General features: G+C 50.6%; 1 protein-coding gene across 1 annotated transcript; it reads left to right on the top strand.

Moving 5' to 3' along the window:
- The first annotated feature begins 5484 nt into the window (after positions 1-5484).
- On the top strand, positions 5485-12300 carry HMOX1 (heme oxygenase 1). Its single transcript, XM_074580338.1, has 5 exons — positions 5485-6014; positions 6339-6459; positions 8842-9333; positions 9937-10045; positions 11566-12300. The coding sequence occupies exons 1-5, from the start codon at positions 5983-5985 to the stop codon at positions 11700-11702; spliced, it is 891 nt and encodes a 296-aa protein (XP_074436439.1). The 5' UTR covers positions 5485-5982; the 3' UTR covers positions 11703-12300.
- Positions 12301-13735: the final 1435 nt, after the last annotated feature.

Here is a 13735-nt window from a genome sequence, read left to right as displayed (position 1 = left end):
TCCTCCAGTGCCCGGGATGCTGGGGAAGACCTCCCCAAAAAAGATGTTCTTGCTCTTTTGCACTAGCCGCTGTGGTCCATAAGCACCGCGGTACGCACGGCTCTCCAACGTTGAGCCCACCCTGCCCCTAAATGAAGGGCTTTGAAGAAATATTTGCCCTTGCCAGCTCCTCTTTGTCTTATTCCTTCTCGTCAGCATGTAGCGTCATACTTTGAAAACAAAGTCCTTCCAAAGAGCAGCTGGGTCAGGTAAACTCAGTTTTACCTGCCTGCCTTGGGGTGATCTTTTGTAATGAGGGAAGAAAAAGGGAGGGGGAAAGGGGGGGACATAGCCTATGCCACAGACACCCTGAATAGCCTTAAGTAAGTTGCTTAAAACAGGAACACTGTGCATGCCAGCCTCTAAACTCCTTCCCACACCTTATGTCTCCTGGGTTTGGTGTTTTCCACCAGCACAGGCGAAGCCGGCTGCCCATCCAGCATTCCCAGAAAGCAGTGTTTCCCTGCCTCAATTCCCCACCGTATGGAGCGGGGACTGTCCCGGTCCCAGGACAGACAGACACAGTGTCCTCCATGTCCCCACGTCAGCGAGGTATGCAGTTTTCCCGACCTGGGTGGGACACCAGCTTTTCCAGCCTTTCCTGCCTGCCCCACCACCGGTGCAGCTGGTCAGCACAGCTGGATGGGGAGCACAGCTGGATGGGGAGCATTTTGATGCCGCACGTCCCGCCGGGACCACCCCCACTCTTGCGTGAGCCCCAAAACCCCCCGTTCCTGGCCCCAGCTAATGCGGGCGTGGGCATCCTGCTGAGTCAGGGTCAGGCCGGGCCACCCCATATTTGCTGAGTCAAGGTCAGGCCGGGCCACCCCATATTTGCTGAGTCAAGGTTCGGGGGAAGGGGGTGGTGAGGCTTTTGCTGAGTCAAGGCTTGGGGCTCTTTTGCTGAGTCACGGCGGAGCAGGCTTAGCCTGAGGCGGTGTATGGAGGGGGTGGATGCCTGAGCGCCGCCCTGAGATTGCAGCTGCTGCTCTTGGCCCCGCTCCCGCATCTCGGGACAATCGGAGAAATCTCCAGAAACAGCCCCAGCCGCTGGCAGCCCATCAGCTGCCGTGGAGGAGGAAGGAGGACACGCGTCTCCCATAACCCAGGGGCAGGGAATCACGCAGAGGTGGTTTGGAAACTTTGTGGGGGGAGAGGTGGGGGTGTCTGGGTCTCACTCTCTTTGCAAAACTTGGTTTCCAGCTCCATCTCCTCCCCTACCCTGAGAAAGGGAGGTGAGCTGTGGCACAAGGTCCTCCTTGTTGCATCTGTGCGATTTTCAAATCCAGATTTTCACGGTTTGTCCTGTCTCGCACACTTTGTTTCACACGGCTGTAGCACTGAAACAAAGGAGGCAGCACAGACCAAAACTGCTGTACAAACGGGATTTTTATTTGCTAACTCTGCACTGCTCCCTTCCGCGCCTCCCTTCTGCTCCCAAAGCAGAGCCCCAGCAGATCACGGGGTCTGTCCCCACCAGCACTGAGACACTGAGGACCGTGGTGGGCTCTACGTACTCTCCCCCAAAATTTCAGCCCACTTGTACCCGTAACCCAGAGACCTGCTTCACACCTGAGGTCTCTGGTCGCAAAGCAGGCGCCTGCCTTGCAGGGTGCTTCCTCCATTCTCCTCCCTGCCCTCTTCCCAGAGCTCTCTCCTTGCTCGTAGCTGTGCGCTGGAGACGTGTATCTCCATACATCTATAGAAATATGTGTTGGGATCTGCGCTTCCTATTTTTGTGATGGTGGTTCATTTATGCCTGAGAAATCTGCTTGCACCTCCCTCTCCCACCGTATCGGTCCCTGGGGTTCCCGTGTGTGGGGTTTGCCCATCTCCGTCTATAGGACCCTATAGGACCCAGCAACCCCGGTCCGGAGGACGCCGGCAGCGCCTGTGCTCCTCATGGCGATTTCCAGCGCGTTTCGCTCTCGACCTTCCTTTTTCCACCTGTATCTTTGACCTAAACTGGGATTGTTCAATGCTGACAGCAGCGAGCACAGTCAGTTCTGCCAGGGCTGAGCTGGATCAGGCAATCTCCCTTTGCTTAACCGGAATTAACCCATAGCACATCCCCCCCCGCTCCAGCACTGACTGCCGCCTTCAGCAAATCACTTTAAGCAGTTATCGCAATTTCTTTGTGGTTCGGTTGGTTCCCCACCCCCCCCCCCCGCCATTACACAGCAATTCCTGGTTACTGAGTCAGCTTTCTGAGTGCAAACCAGGGCGGCTGAGTTTTGCTGTGTCACAGTCGGAGAGGTCCCATTCGTTAACCCCTGCGAGCCGGTGACGGCTGCCTTTCACCGGCTGGTGCCTTCTCCACCAAGCCCAGCCCAGCCGAGCCGCCGGGAGCTGCCTGCCGGAGCCCAGCGTGGAACAGCACTTCCCACAGGGGCTCAGGAGAGCTGACTTGTCACTCTGCCTGTCTCTGTAACTAGACATTTCTGACTATAAATCTATTGGCAGAACGAGCCATTAAGTCTATGAAGAGGAGAAAATTCCCCACTTGCCCACCCCTGATGAAACCGCCGACCCCTCAATAACTTTCTGTTGTTAACCATTCATCTACACCATCTCTTGATTCAGCATTTTCTCAGGGAGGCTTTTAAGCCCATCAGGACCTATTTTGCCTGAGGCTACTTGATTCTTCTTTGCTAGAAATCTCCCGGGCAGTTTCACTGGTGCCCACGCACACCGCCCTCGCGGCGAGCAGCACTGGCACCACCCAGCCGCTGCGCGAGTAGGAGACGGCAGGACTTCTGGCAGGCAGCGTGGAGACCACAGGTCTGACACTTTGATGAGGTCCAAGAAAAATCTCCTAGTGACCTGGATGCGCGCTGGCCTCTGCTTTCCAGTGGCCCACTATGCCCGGACGGAGTTGCTCTGGGGGCCAGTTTGTTCCTTCTGCTAAAAGCAAGCACCACCTTCCCTGGGCATCATTCTCAAGTGTTTCTTCCCAAGTTCTCCTCTAGAACTCTTCAAGAGTTCAAGAACTCTTCTAGTTCTCTCTTCAAGAGAACTTCCCAAGTTCTCTTGTAGGAATAGATACAGATCTCTGCCAGCACACTGGCACACCTCGTGTCATTAACCTCCCCACACCACATAGCAACAGCGCAGCAGAAGCAATACAAGTCCTTGGTGCAGAGCACTGCATGGAGCCAGAAATGCACCAGGCCAGCAAGTGCAAAGATGATGACACCTCACTTTCAGTTCCCCTTCTGTCTTGCTGCAGGGCATCTGGGCCTTTCCAGAGAGCTGGGCCTGGTCTCACAGCTGCTCCATCCCAAGTAACCCTGACCAGCATAAATCAGTTCTGGGGCATGGTTTCTTTGCCTGCACCTATGGAAAAGCTCACAGTGGAGGTGGACTGCAGTAGGGACCTTATTTCTTGTGACCAGCACAGGAGAAGGTCAAGCCCCAAGATCCAGAAGAAGGTACATTAGCTCCATTTCCTGGAGCAGTGGGGCTACGAGCCCGGACTTCTGGGAAGAAGTATCCTACCTGGAATTGCAGCAAAATAACTAGACACCCTCTCTCTCTTCCCCCCAGTCTCACATTCACATCTACCACAACCCTGGGTGAAAATGAAGGAGGAGGACCTTTTGGATACATCCTTTAGAGTGTCTCCAAGCATGCAACCTCTTAGAAGGCAGCAGGCAGGCAGGGGACAAAAGCACTTGCCTGAAAGCAACAGAAAGTCCTTGGGTAGGAACTGGGTGTATTACCAAAGCTGCAAGAACAGAGGCGAAAGGAGGGGCAGGGTTTGAGGGTTGGATTTTTTTCATATTATTATTTTTTTCACATTATTTCGTAAAATGAATCATATTACTCATTTTCATATTCTCATCTATGTCCTACTTCCCTCCACCAGAACTACAGGCTCAATCTGCGCTCCAGCTTCCCGTGTCAGAATAGGACTCACCGAAAAGGACAGAAAACGTGAGCTTTAAGGAGCGATGCCAGAGGGAAACGCTCATTTTGGGGCCATCCCAGTGGCAAAATGTTTTCAGGAGGGACTGGCTATGCAGCCCTATGCTCCCATGGGCGGCACACAGGAGCTCCCCCTCAGGGGATCTCTGGGGCCTTGTCACGCTTGCTTGAAAGATTCACACATCCCAAGATATGTTTATTTTACCTTACAGAAAAACAAGCAAGCAAGCAAGCAGCAAGTTGTCTGAAATGGCATGGGGATAAGAGAGGAACGTGATGGCTTTTGGTAGCGTGCACTGTTGCTTTAAAAGACAAAAGCAAGACAGGAAAAGTCTGGCTGAGTCAGGGTGGAAGCGCTGAGTAATCCTTCCTGAGCGCTGCACCACACGCCAGATGTCTGCCTGAACTGAAAAACAAGCGTGGAAGCATATTTCCTCCAGGACAGCTTTCTAACCTACAGCACCAAGTCCAGCTGTGGCCAGGTGTAGGTGCAGCGACAGGGAGACACGTGAGGTGTGTGGCCTGGACTGCAGCATCCACCAGCAAAGCCGCAGAATGGACTTTCTGGAGGGGACAGACAGAGAGAAGATGCCACAGTCCCTCTCCCTCCTCCCCAGGCTCTGCCTTCCCTACCGCCCCCTGCACGACTGCCGCACGGGGCTTTCACACACCCACACCCACAGGGGAATGGGGGCTCTAAGTGCCCTGCTCTTTGGGTTGAGCACAAAATGTGGGCTTTTCCGAAGTACAGCTGGCCAATGCATCATCCGTCCTGGCTAGCCCTGCTCCCAGCTTTCAGCTACAGGTTGGAAAAGAAGGGCCCCACTTCATCTGTTGGCTGCCTCATTGACCACTTCACCAGACAAAACAGCAGAGCGGCCAGCTACTGGCAGAAGCACCTTGTTCAACTCTCTTTTCCCAAATCAGAGAAATTATTTGCCCTAGAAAGTCTCTGCAGACTTCCTCAGTTTCCCCCAAGGCGTGTATGCCATCTTTTCAGTCCAACAGCTACCCCAGCCTTCTGGGTGCCTAGGAGATGGAGTGCTATGCTCCTAAATTGCCTTGCACATAACGGTAGTAACAGCAGGGGCCAGCTGCCACACAAATCAGACGGTATTTTTCCCATGCGCAAGAGAGCATGGAAAGGATTTTGCTGTGCATCAGTGCTGGCACACCTGTGCTGGCCCTCGGCAAAGTGACAGGGTTTATCCCCCAGTGCCCAGGCATTGCGCAAGGGCAGTTCTGGCGCTGGCAGACCAGAGCTGGTGGATGCATGTGCTGCAGCAGCCAGATTACCCCGGGTGCCCACGACTGGAACATACCCCAGGATCCCTGCTGTCCTCCCTGCCGTGAAGGGCGCAGCGCTGAGCTCCCCATCCCATGGCCCACAAGTACCGTGTCACCTGAAAGACTCTCGGAAGATGTGCACAATCGCAGGAAATAAGACGTTTATACCTGAGTCGTGCCAGAGCAGATGAGGGCGGGTGCTGTATTAGCTCCCCAGGCAGGCTGCAGCCCAGACACAGACTGGGGTGTAGGGAGGAGAGAAGGCTGCCCACCCTGCCCCAGGCTCTAGCTCTGTAAATGCACCCCTCCTTGTCCAACCTCAGCACAAGGAGCATCTCTTGCAGCACCTGGGCTCTGCCTGCCACGGGCACTGCGCTGAAAGGGTTACGGAGCCAGGCACCCTTGAAGGAGAAGTTGCTGGACATCCTCTTGTTTGTGCTTAGTTTTCAAGAAGCATCAGGTGACTTCCTTCTGGTCCCTCGGGGCTGCAGGGGAGGAGAGGGTGACAGCCAGGCTGGGAAGGGAAGTGCAGTTGTGTTGCAAGAAGTTTGTACTCACACTGAGGTCAGCGGTTTGGCTGCTCACGTGGCCTGGCAATATAAAGCTGGATGCGGGAGACGGGCTTCCCAGCTCAGAGGCTTCACTGTCCTGGGAGCAGAAGGGAAGGAGGAAAAGCACGAGCAAGAAAAAACAACAGGGAAGCGGAGGAGTGAAACAAAGCGGTGAAACATGGAAACCTCCCAGACACACAGCTCCGAAAGGTAAGAGCGGGACAGGAATGAGAGGGAAGCTTTTTGCCAGAAGAGTATTGTGTTTCTCCCCTTGCTTTTAGGCATGCTGTTCCTGTTTCTGCTCTGCAGGGAATGGCATGCTCCTGCTTTCACCTCTGGATGGAGTCTGTCAGTCTTCCTCGCTCGGGACAGCATCTGGGATGCTGGTGCTCCCTGGTTCCCATCTGTGGCTCTCGGGAATGCTCTGCTCCTTTTCCTGCCACCCCAGGCTCCCCCTTTTTTCCTAGGGAGCTAAGATCCGTTTTGCCACGGGAGAGTGACAGCACTGACATCTGTTTTGCTGCTCTTCCCCAGCACGTCCAAGGACCTGTCAGAACTGATGAAGGAAGCTACCAAGGAGGTGCATGAGAAGGCAGAGAACACGCCGTTCATGAAGAATTTCCAGAAGGGGCAGGTGTCACTTCACGAATTTAAGGTACTTCATAGCAGCATTGCCTGGGGATGGGATTTCCTTGCCAGGAAATACACTGTTAGATCAGACGGGCTGCGCGGAGACTAAAGGGGGGAGGACGGGGATGGCACAAGGAAGGAGGTCCTTTGCACTACAGCTGTGTGGTATCAGCACCTCCCGTGCAAAACACGCTCTTCATCAAAATACAGCACCTTAAGATCTTGCTGGCTCCTCTTGAGGAAGGCAGGGCAGGATTGCGCATATCAGGATGGGCAGTCAAGCTGAAACAGGATAAAAAGACAAGCAGGTTGAAGGGATTAATGTAGTTTTTCTTCTCGTTCATCATAAATGCCTGCATGCTAATTACTGGCAATGATAGTTAATGGAGGTATGGCTATGCAGATACATGAGTGCCTGAAATGCCAAAAAGATAGAGAATACTAAGTTTAGAACCCTCTAAGCAGCTACAGCTAGTAACAATGATGGAACAGCGAGAAAACGAGGCTGTGGGATCATCTCTGGCACTGAACTTTGCAATGTTTCAGTTGTCGCTTGGGTTATACCAGAGCTGAAATTGTGAACAATAACTCAAAGGCAGACTAGAGTGTGAGCAAGCCATGTCTGCCGCTAACAGGTAGGAGCCTGTTGCTTTTCTTAAGATAAAAGAGAAAAAATTGCAGATATCAGTTTGCACCTAACCTGGGTAGATACACGATTCCTGGGATCTGAGCCACATAACAAAGCCATGAGCAAAAACAGCACACACCTGGGCCAGAAATTCCTGGGAGGCTATAGGATGTGACGCACGGGCTTGCAAATAACAGCTAGCAATCCAACCTGTGGTTTAATTACTTTGTTGTTGAATTGTTCCTCGGCAAATAAATCCACAAGAGTAGGGAAAAGACTACTTATTTCTGACAGGTCGCATTCAGGATACTTAGTCAAGCATAAATGTTATCTCAGGTGCTGACTTCCTGCTGTTAGTAATGCGGCACTGGTTAGGCAGTGACCTTTGAGACAGGCTGGCAATAACGTAAAAAAGTCAGGCCTTAGGAACAAAGCCCTGTTTCTTAGAAGATATTTGCAACCCAAGTGAGATGTGGAGTGAGGTGTGACGTGGATTTTAAAAAGTAACATCAGTTTTCAAAAGCTACATTTCCCATTAAACCACTACCTGCCTCTGAAAAAAACCAGTCAAGTTATATTTTCTTAATTTGTTAGGCAACGTTCCTGTATTTTGTTTCTCTTCCGGTAAGATAGATAACAGGTTATTGTTTAAAAACCTCTATTTTTGTTTACTCTCTTGGCAAACCTATATATCTGCCCTGACCTGTGATTCCCCAGAATTTGAATATTTGTTTCCACAACCAAGCCACTGCCCGTGTGCTTATCAAAGTCCTATTTGCTGGCACAGTGGGGAAAAGTTGAAGCAGCAACTCTTTTACTGCAGAACTGATTGCGTTGTGGGAGAGTAAAGTGATTTCTCTCCTGTCATCAGCGTGATATCCTTCCCCCCCGAACGCGATTCACCTGTCCTGCAACACCTTCGTGTTTTACCCTTTGCTGCTGCTAAGGGATTCCAGTGTAAGGAAGGGGTGGTGCAGGTGTAAATATGTATACAGCCTCTGAAAACAGCTAGATTGTCTTACGCCACGTGGAAAAGCTGGCAGATAGAAGAAAGTATCGTGTAAGCTGGAAAAACGACAATAACAATGGTTTCAAAATAGAGAGGAGAACACACAGCCTCACAGTACTCCTTCACAAAGGCATCTTTCAGAGGCAGGCTGTGCTTCCAGCCCCCTTTTATCTTGTCTCCTCCGGGCAACTAAGGAGGTAACCCCACTTGCAAGTCTGAAAGAGGAGAGCGGTGGTGCCCCAGTTCCCAGGATGGTGGGCTGCCAACAGGACGAGTATGTTGGAAAATAAACAGGGTGTGTCATCATCTCACAAAGGCCCCACAAAGGGAAGCCACATCTTGAAGCATTCAGATTGGAACAATGCAGCGGAAAACATACCTTTGGGAATACCCTCTCTATTGACCGAGGGAATGAGGAGAATAGACCAGGCATGATTTAATAGGGCTCCAGCTTCCATTACATCAAGCTGCAAGACCTTTAACTTGAAGGTGAAGGCAGCAGCTTTTAAGGGCAGGTAAGATCAATATCTGTGGGAAAGAAGGGCTTCGGTCTTACCTGAAGCTGCCTCAAGCAGAAGGGGAAAGGCTAAACGGTGTCTCACTGCAACTTGCAGCTCTGTTTTCCACACGGGAAACCTGCAACGTCACAGATGTGCGTGAGTCATATTGAGTGTGCCCACGAGGAACTTTTTCATTAGTAGGATTTGCCCCCAAAACCCAAAGAAGACAGACAGATGCACCTGTAGCTCATCTCCTCCCTTCTCTTTCAGCTGGTTACGGCATCCTTGTACTTCATCTACTCTGCTCTGGAGGAAGAGATTGAACGTAACAAGAACAACCCAGTTTATGCCCCTGTGTATTTTCCGGCGGAGCTGCACCGGAAAGCTGCCCTGGAGGAAGATTTGAAGTACTTCTACGGCAGCAACTGGAGGGAAGAGATCCCATGTCCTGAGGCTACTCAGAAATACGTTGAGAGGCTCCACTACGTAGGCAAGAACCACCCAGAGCTCCTAGTGGCTCATGCCTACACTCGGTATTTGGGAGACCTGTCTGGGGGGCAGGTGCTGAAGAAAATTGCCCAAAAGGCCCTCCAGCTGCCCAGCACTGGAGAAGGGCTGGCTTTCTTCACCTTTGATGGAGTCTCCAACGCCACCAAGTTCAAGCAGCTCTATCGCTCCCGCATGAACGCCCTCGAGATGGATCATGCCACTAAGAAAAGAGTCTTGGAGGAGGCCAAGAAAGCATTCCTGCTAAATATACAGGTGAGTAATAACCAGCCAGCCCTGCCTGCCCACACCCCCTCTGAAACAACAGCTACAGGGGAAAGGCAAAGCCGGGATATCTACTGTGGAGCTTATGGGAAGTTGTGGATTAGAGCAAGCTAGTCAGATTTGCATGGCTACAACTGTCCAGCCTAGTAAAAGGCCAGTGTCTGAAAAGCTCTTCTCCCTCCCCTAGGGTTTGAATTCAGTGTCTTCTGTGTTCCATTATTCAGATACGAATGAGGACTTATAATGGCAGTGGGGATCACCACCTATCTGTCCTACCTCTGTAGTACAGGTCCACAGGTCCTCTGTGGATGCCGACTAGATGCACGGGTACCTTGGTTTCCTTCCCATCAGAACATGGGCAATAGCCTTCTCCTGAGCTGGAAGCTTCAGAGAGAACCTGTAAAGTGAACAAGGAGTTTGAAAGACATGCTCTTGACCCCACAGGCAGATTATGTTTTGTGCAGAAAGTGCTAGGAAACTTGGGCTTAAGGTCTGTGTCTTCCTCTAGTTCCTAAAGTGCCTGTGGCAGGGGCAAGGGGTCCAGTGAAAGAAGAAGAGGAGGCCACATAATGAGACAATGTTCACTCTTCTCAGGTGTTTGACGCGCTCCAGGAGCTGGTGTCTAAGGGCCAGGAGAATGGTCACCCTGTGCAGCCGAAGGCAGAGCTTCGCACAAGAAATGTTAACAGATCATATGAGCACGGTAAGACGCTTCCTAAGGGCAGGTGTTTAACGTTGCCCCTTGTGGTTTTGTTCTCCTCCCTTCCTCTGTTCTTCTTTGTAAAACTCACTGAGAAATGAGCATGAGGTGCTTGCCCCATCTCTTCTCCAACCATCAGTAGGCAGAGTAAGGAGAGGCACTGGTGTGTGCAAAGCTTCTTCTAGACATGACTGAGCAAGGATGACACATGGGGGCTCTCCAGAGACAGCGTCAATGAGGGAGCTTTGCAACAAGAGACTCCCTTCTCCTCCTCTTGGGTTTTAACAAGCATAAGGTTCATCCACCACATGAGTTTCGACGACAGGGAGAACTGGCCTCGAGTTCACAGAAGCAAAGGCCACAATTTTGGGCCCAGCAGATCAGCCATGGTGCTGTGATGCTGACAGAAGGTTCTTCCAGACATACATCCCTATCAAACGGCCTCTTCTTTCGGCCTAAATCTCCCTCCCTCTGGTCATTTTCCTGCCTTCCAGAAGTATTTATTGAAAACACTCCTGAAAGAGTGCTGGGTTTACAGTGAGCATTGCTCTGGATGGTGAAATGTAACCAGCTGGCATGTGGGGATGTACAGGCTGCCCATCACTTTTCCAAAACTGAAAAAGCTCCATCTACTGGCCAGCTCCCATCCCGAACTGGGCAAAGCCCCAGCAGCAGCTGCAAGCATTGACATCGCTTTTCAGGGAGTCAGGCTTGTAACCGAGTGAGGAGCGGGCTCAGATTATTTAGAGGAGAGTGACTGCCCTGATAACGTGCGATGCAAATAAAAAAGTCCTTATGACCTACCCATTCGGAAACTAAAAGGGAGATTTTTCAGTGCATACTGGATTGAACCACAGTTTTCCTGTGGCAAAAAAATGAAAATCAAACCTCGTCATGGGCATCACTAGGCAACGAAGCTTAAAGCAACTTCTTTGGGAAAGGCAGTAAAAGTTGTCTGTGAAATTTTGCTGCTCCTTTCCCAATACACTCATAAAAGTAGGATTTTCAGAAAAGTCTGGTGTCGGATGAAAACCCCACCCTGAAGCTGTACTGGGAAAATCATTTGTCTGGAATGCTAAGGACTACCTGTTTAGGGTCATTAGATGCCTAACCAGTTAAATCAATGAGAAGTAGGAGAGGAAATGCCTTTTAAAATTCTGGCTTCAGTATTTGGCTGTCTTCTGCACACGTCAGGGGTTTGATGGAGCTGGGCAGCGCATTTATGCGCCTGCAAGGAGACGAGGGAAGAGGCCGGTACTCGTGTACAGGCAGAGGGGTTGTGAGCCTTTGTCATTCCCAAGTCAAGTCTGCTGCTTCCCTCCTTCACTACCCCAGGGAGCAGAACCTGCTGCCACTGTTTCCCCCAGCCCAACTGTGCTCTGGGCTCCCTCCTTCTCCCCTTGACAACTCCAGCAGGGTCTGCTCCGGCAGCGGGCAGAGCAAGCGTGGCGTATCGGCAGCTTCTTGCCCCAACCTCTTTTCATACACCTTTTTTTTTTTTTTCCCCTCTCTACTTGATCTAGGTCCAGCATCTGGGAAAGAAAGTGACAGGACAAAGAGGAAACACACAGACATAATGCCAACCACTCCCCTGGTGCGGTGGATTGTGGCGCTTGGCTTCCTAGCCACGACAGTTGCTGTGGGCTTATTTGCCATGTGAAAGAGCAGGACCTTCACCTTCTCTTCGTGCCTTCCCTCATCCTGAACTAATCCACCTTCTCCAGTCCTTGTGAGAGAAATTCCCCTCCAACTGGGTACTGTGATCTTGGCTCTGCCACTAATATTAGGAGACTCTTCTCCCCAGAAATCAAAGAGTGCGCTGTAAGGGGGTTCAGGCAAAGTCCCTCCTGTGCTTGGTGTGAGCTCTTCTCAAGAGACTAACTTTATCACCAAAAACTAAGGGTAGAGAAGGCTAAAAACAATGGCCGAGAATTGTCGTTGCTTTAGAGGGTGCCTGCAAAAATCCCACAGGACCAGAAACACAGCTTTGACATCTGTCTCTCCTCAGAAATATGAAGTTCCCCGGAGCTCCATTTGCTCAACTTTTTATCCTGCTAGATAATACTGTGATCACTTTTTCTGTGGAGCCACATGGCTCCTGTGCATTACAGACTGTTTTATATGACACTAGTAAGTCTTTGTTAATTCTTTTTCCAATCATTTTTGTTTTTTAAAAAGCAAAAGACAGTTATTGAAGATACTGTCATTCTCTTGTCTGGTTATTAATTTATACACATAATAAACTTCAATGTAAAGTCTTCAGGCCTGGTGTTTCCTATTATTAAAGCCTTACCTGGGGAGAAAGGAGGCATCTTTCTTCCTCCCAGTTTTATGTCTTTTGGAGCTGCTGCCTCCACAGATATGACAATAGACAAAAGTGGGAGCTATCATCAGAGCCAGACTCTGCTCCCACTCAGTGCTAACAATAACCTGTTACAAGCTGGGGCAGGTTTCTTCAGCTCCTACACACTGGTCTCTATTTCTAGAAATGGCATGAAATTCTGTGGGCATACAAAGTATTTTTAAGGGGTAGAAGCTGTACATAAGAGCTGGCTGCTATTGTATTAAAAGCAAAAGGTGACGGGGCCCTCAGCTACTCTAAAGCTCTCCCTGACCACTACCAGCTAAGGGCTCCGTTACCAGACTGCCTCTGGGAGAACTTCAGCATGAATCCGAAAAAGCGAGTATGTTTTCACCACCCAGAAATGAAACGCACACTAGGTTTTGATCCTATGAGGCAGCTAAATGGGAGACATCAAGCATGCAACTGCATGCCCTCACCGAGGTAACAAAACAACCCAACTCACTCCCAGGACTCGGCACACACGTGGCACTGCTAAGGACGCCCCCAACACACAGCGCTGCTGGAGTAGCCCATGCACACCGCTTGCTTCCCTCACCTTTTGCTGAGCCAGATCTGGAGGTCTGGCTTTGTGGCTAGTCACTGTTATGGCCATAGGCCCTATCTGCTTCGGAGGGTCTTCTGACACAGGAGTCACTGCAGGAGAGGCTGTGGCTCAGCTACGGCACAGCAGGTACCAGCAAGGCCGTTGTCTCTCACCTCAGAGTCCTTTCCTCTTTCTGTATCAGAAAGCCTCTGTGATCAACCTGCCTCCACAATGCTGCCTGTTCTGGCTGTGACCTTAATCCCAAAGACAGGCTTTCCTACTGATCTCTTTTAACGACCAGCACTGAACCTGCTGCAAGAGCAAGAATCAGAAGGCACATCCTGCTGAGAATAAGCAGTGGGAAAGAGGGACTGTCATTATTCTCAGGCTCTTATCTACCCTATATCCCTTCCGAAATCCCCTTTAGTACTTCTTTATTTGGAACGATTTGACAAACCCTGGTAGAAAAAATAGTTAATAGTTAGGTGTTTGAAAAGCAGGGATATGAGGCTTGACAGCTATTCAAACAGAGGAACTTATTCATGCATTTTGATTTATAGTAAGTTCTCCCTATTCAGTCCCTCTAACCCACCCCAACTAATTATGTTCATTCAACCATACTGAGTAACTAACTGTCCCAAACACGCAAACAAATGCTCATGAGCTCAGAAACGCACCCTACCACACTCAGCCCCTCTCTGCTGCCCAAAGAGATCATAACTGTGATCTAAAAGCTAAGAAATCTGGTTTTGGACTGACATCATCTCCTCCGGGCTCACGGCAGAAGAGGTGTAGCGCTTTGAGT

Source organism: Larus michahellis, chromosome 1 (genome assembly GCF_964199755.1).
Source record: "Larus michahellis chromosome 1, bLarMic1.1, whole genome shotgun sequence".
In the NCBI taxonomy this organism is placed as follows: Eukaryota; Metazoa; Chordata; class Aves; order Charadriiformes; family Laridae; genus Larus; species Larus michahellis.
The sequence above is the reverse complement of the archived record's forward strand: the minus strand, read 5'-3'. Positions and strand labels throughout refer to the sequence as shown.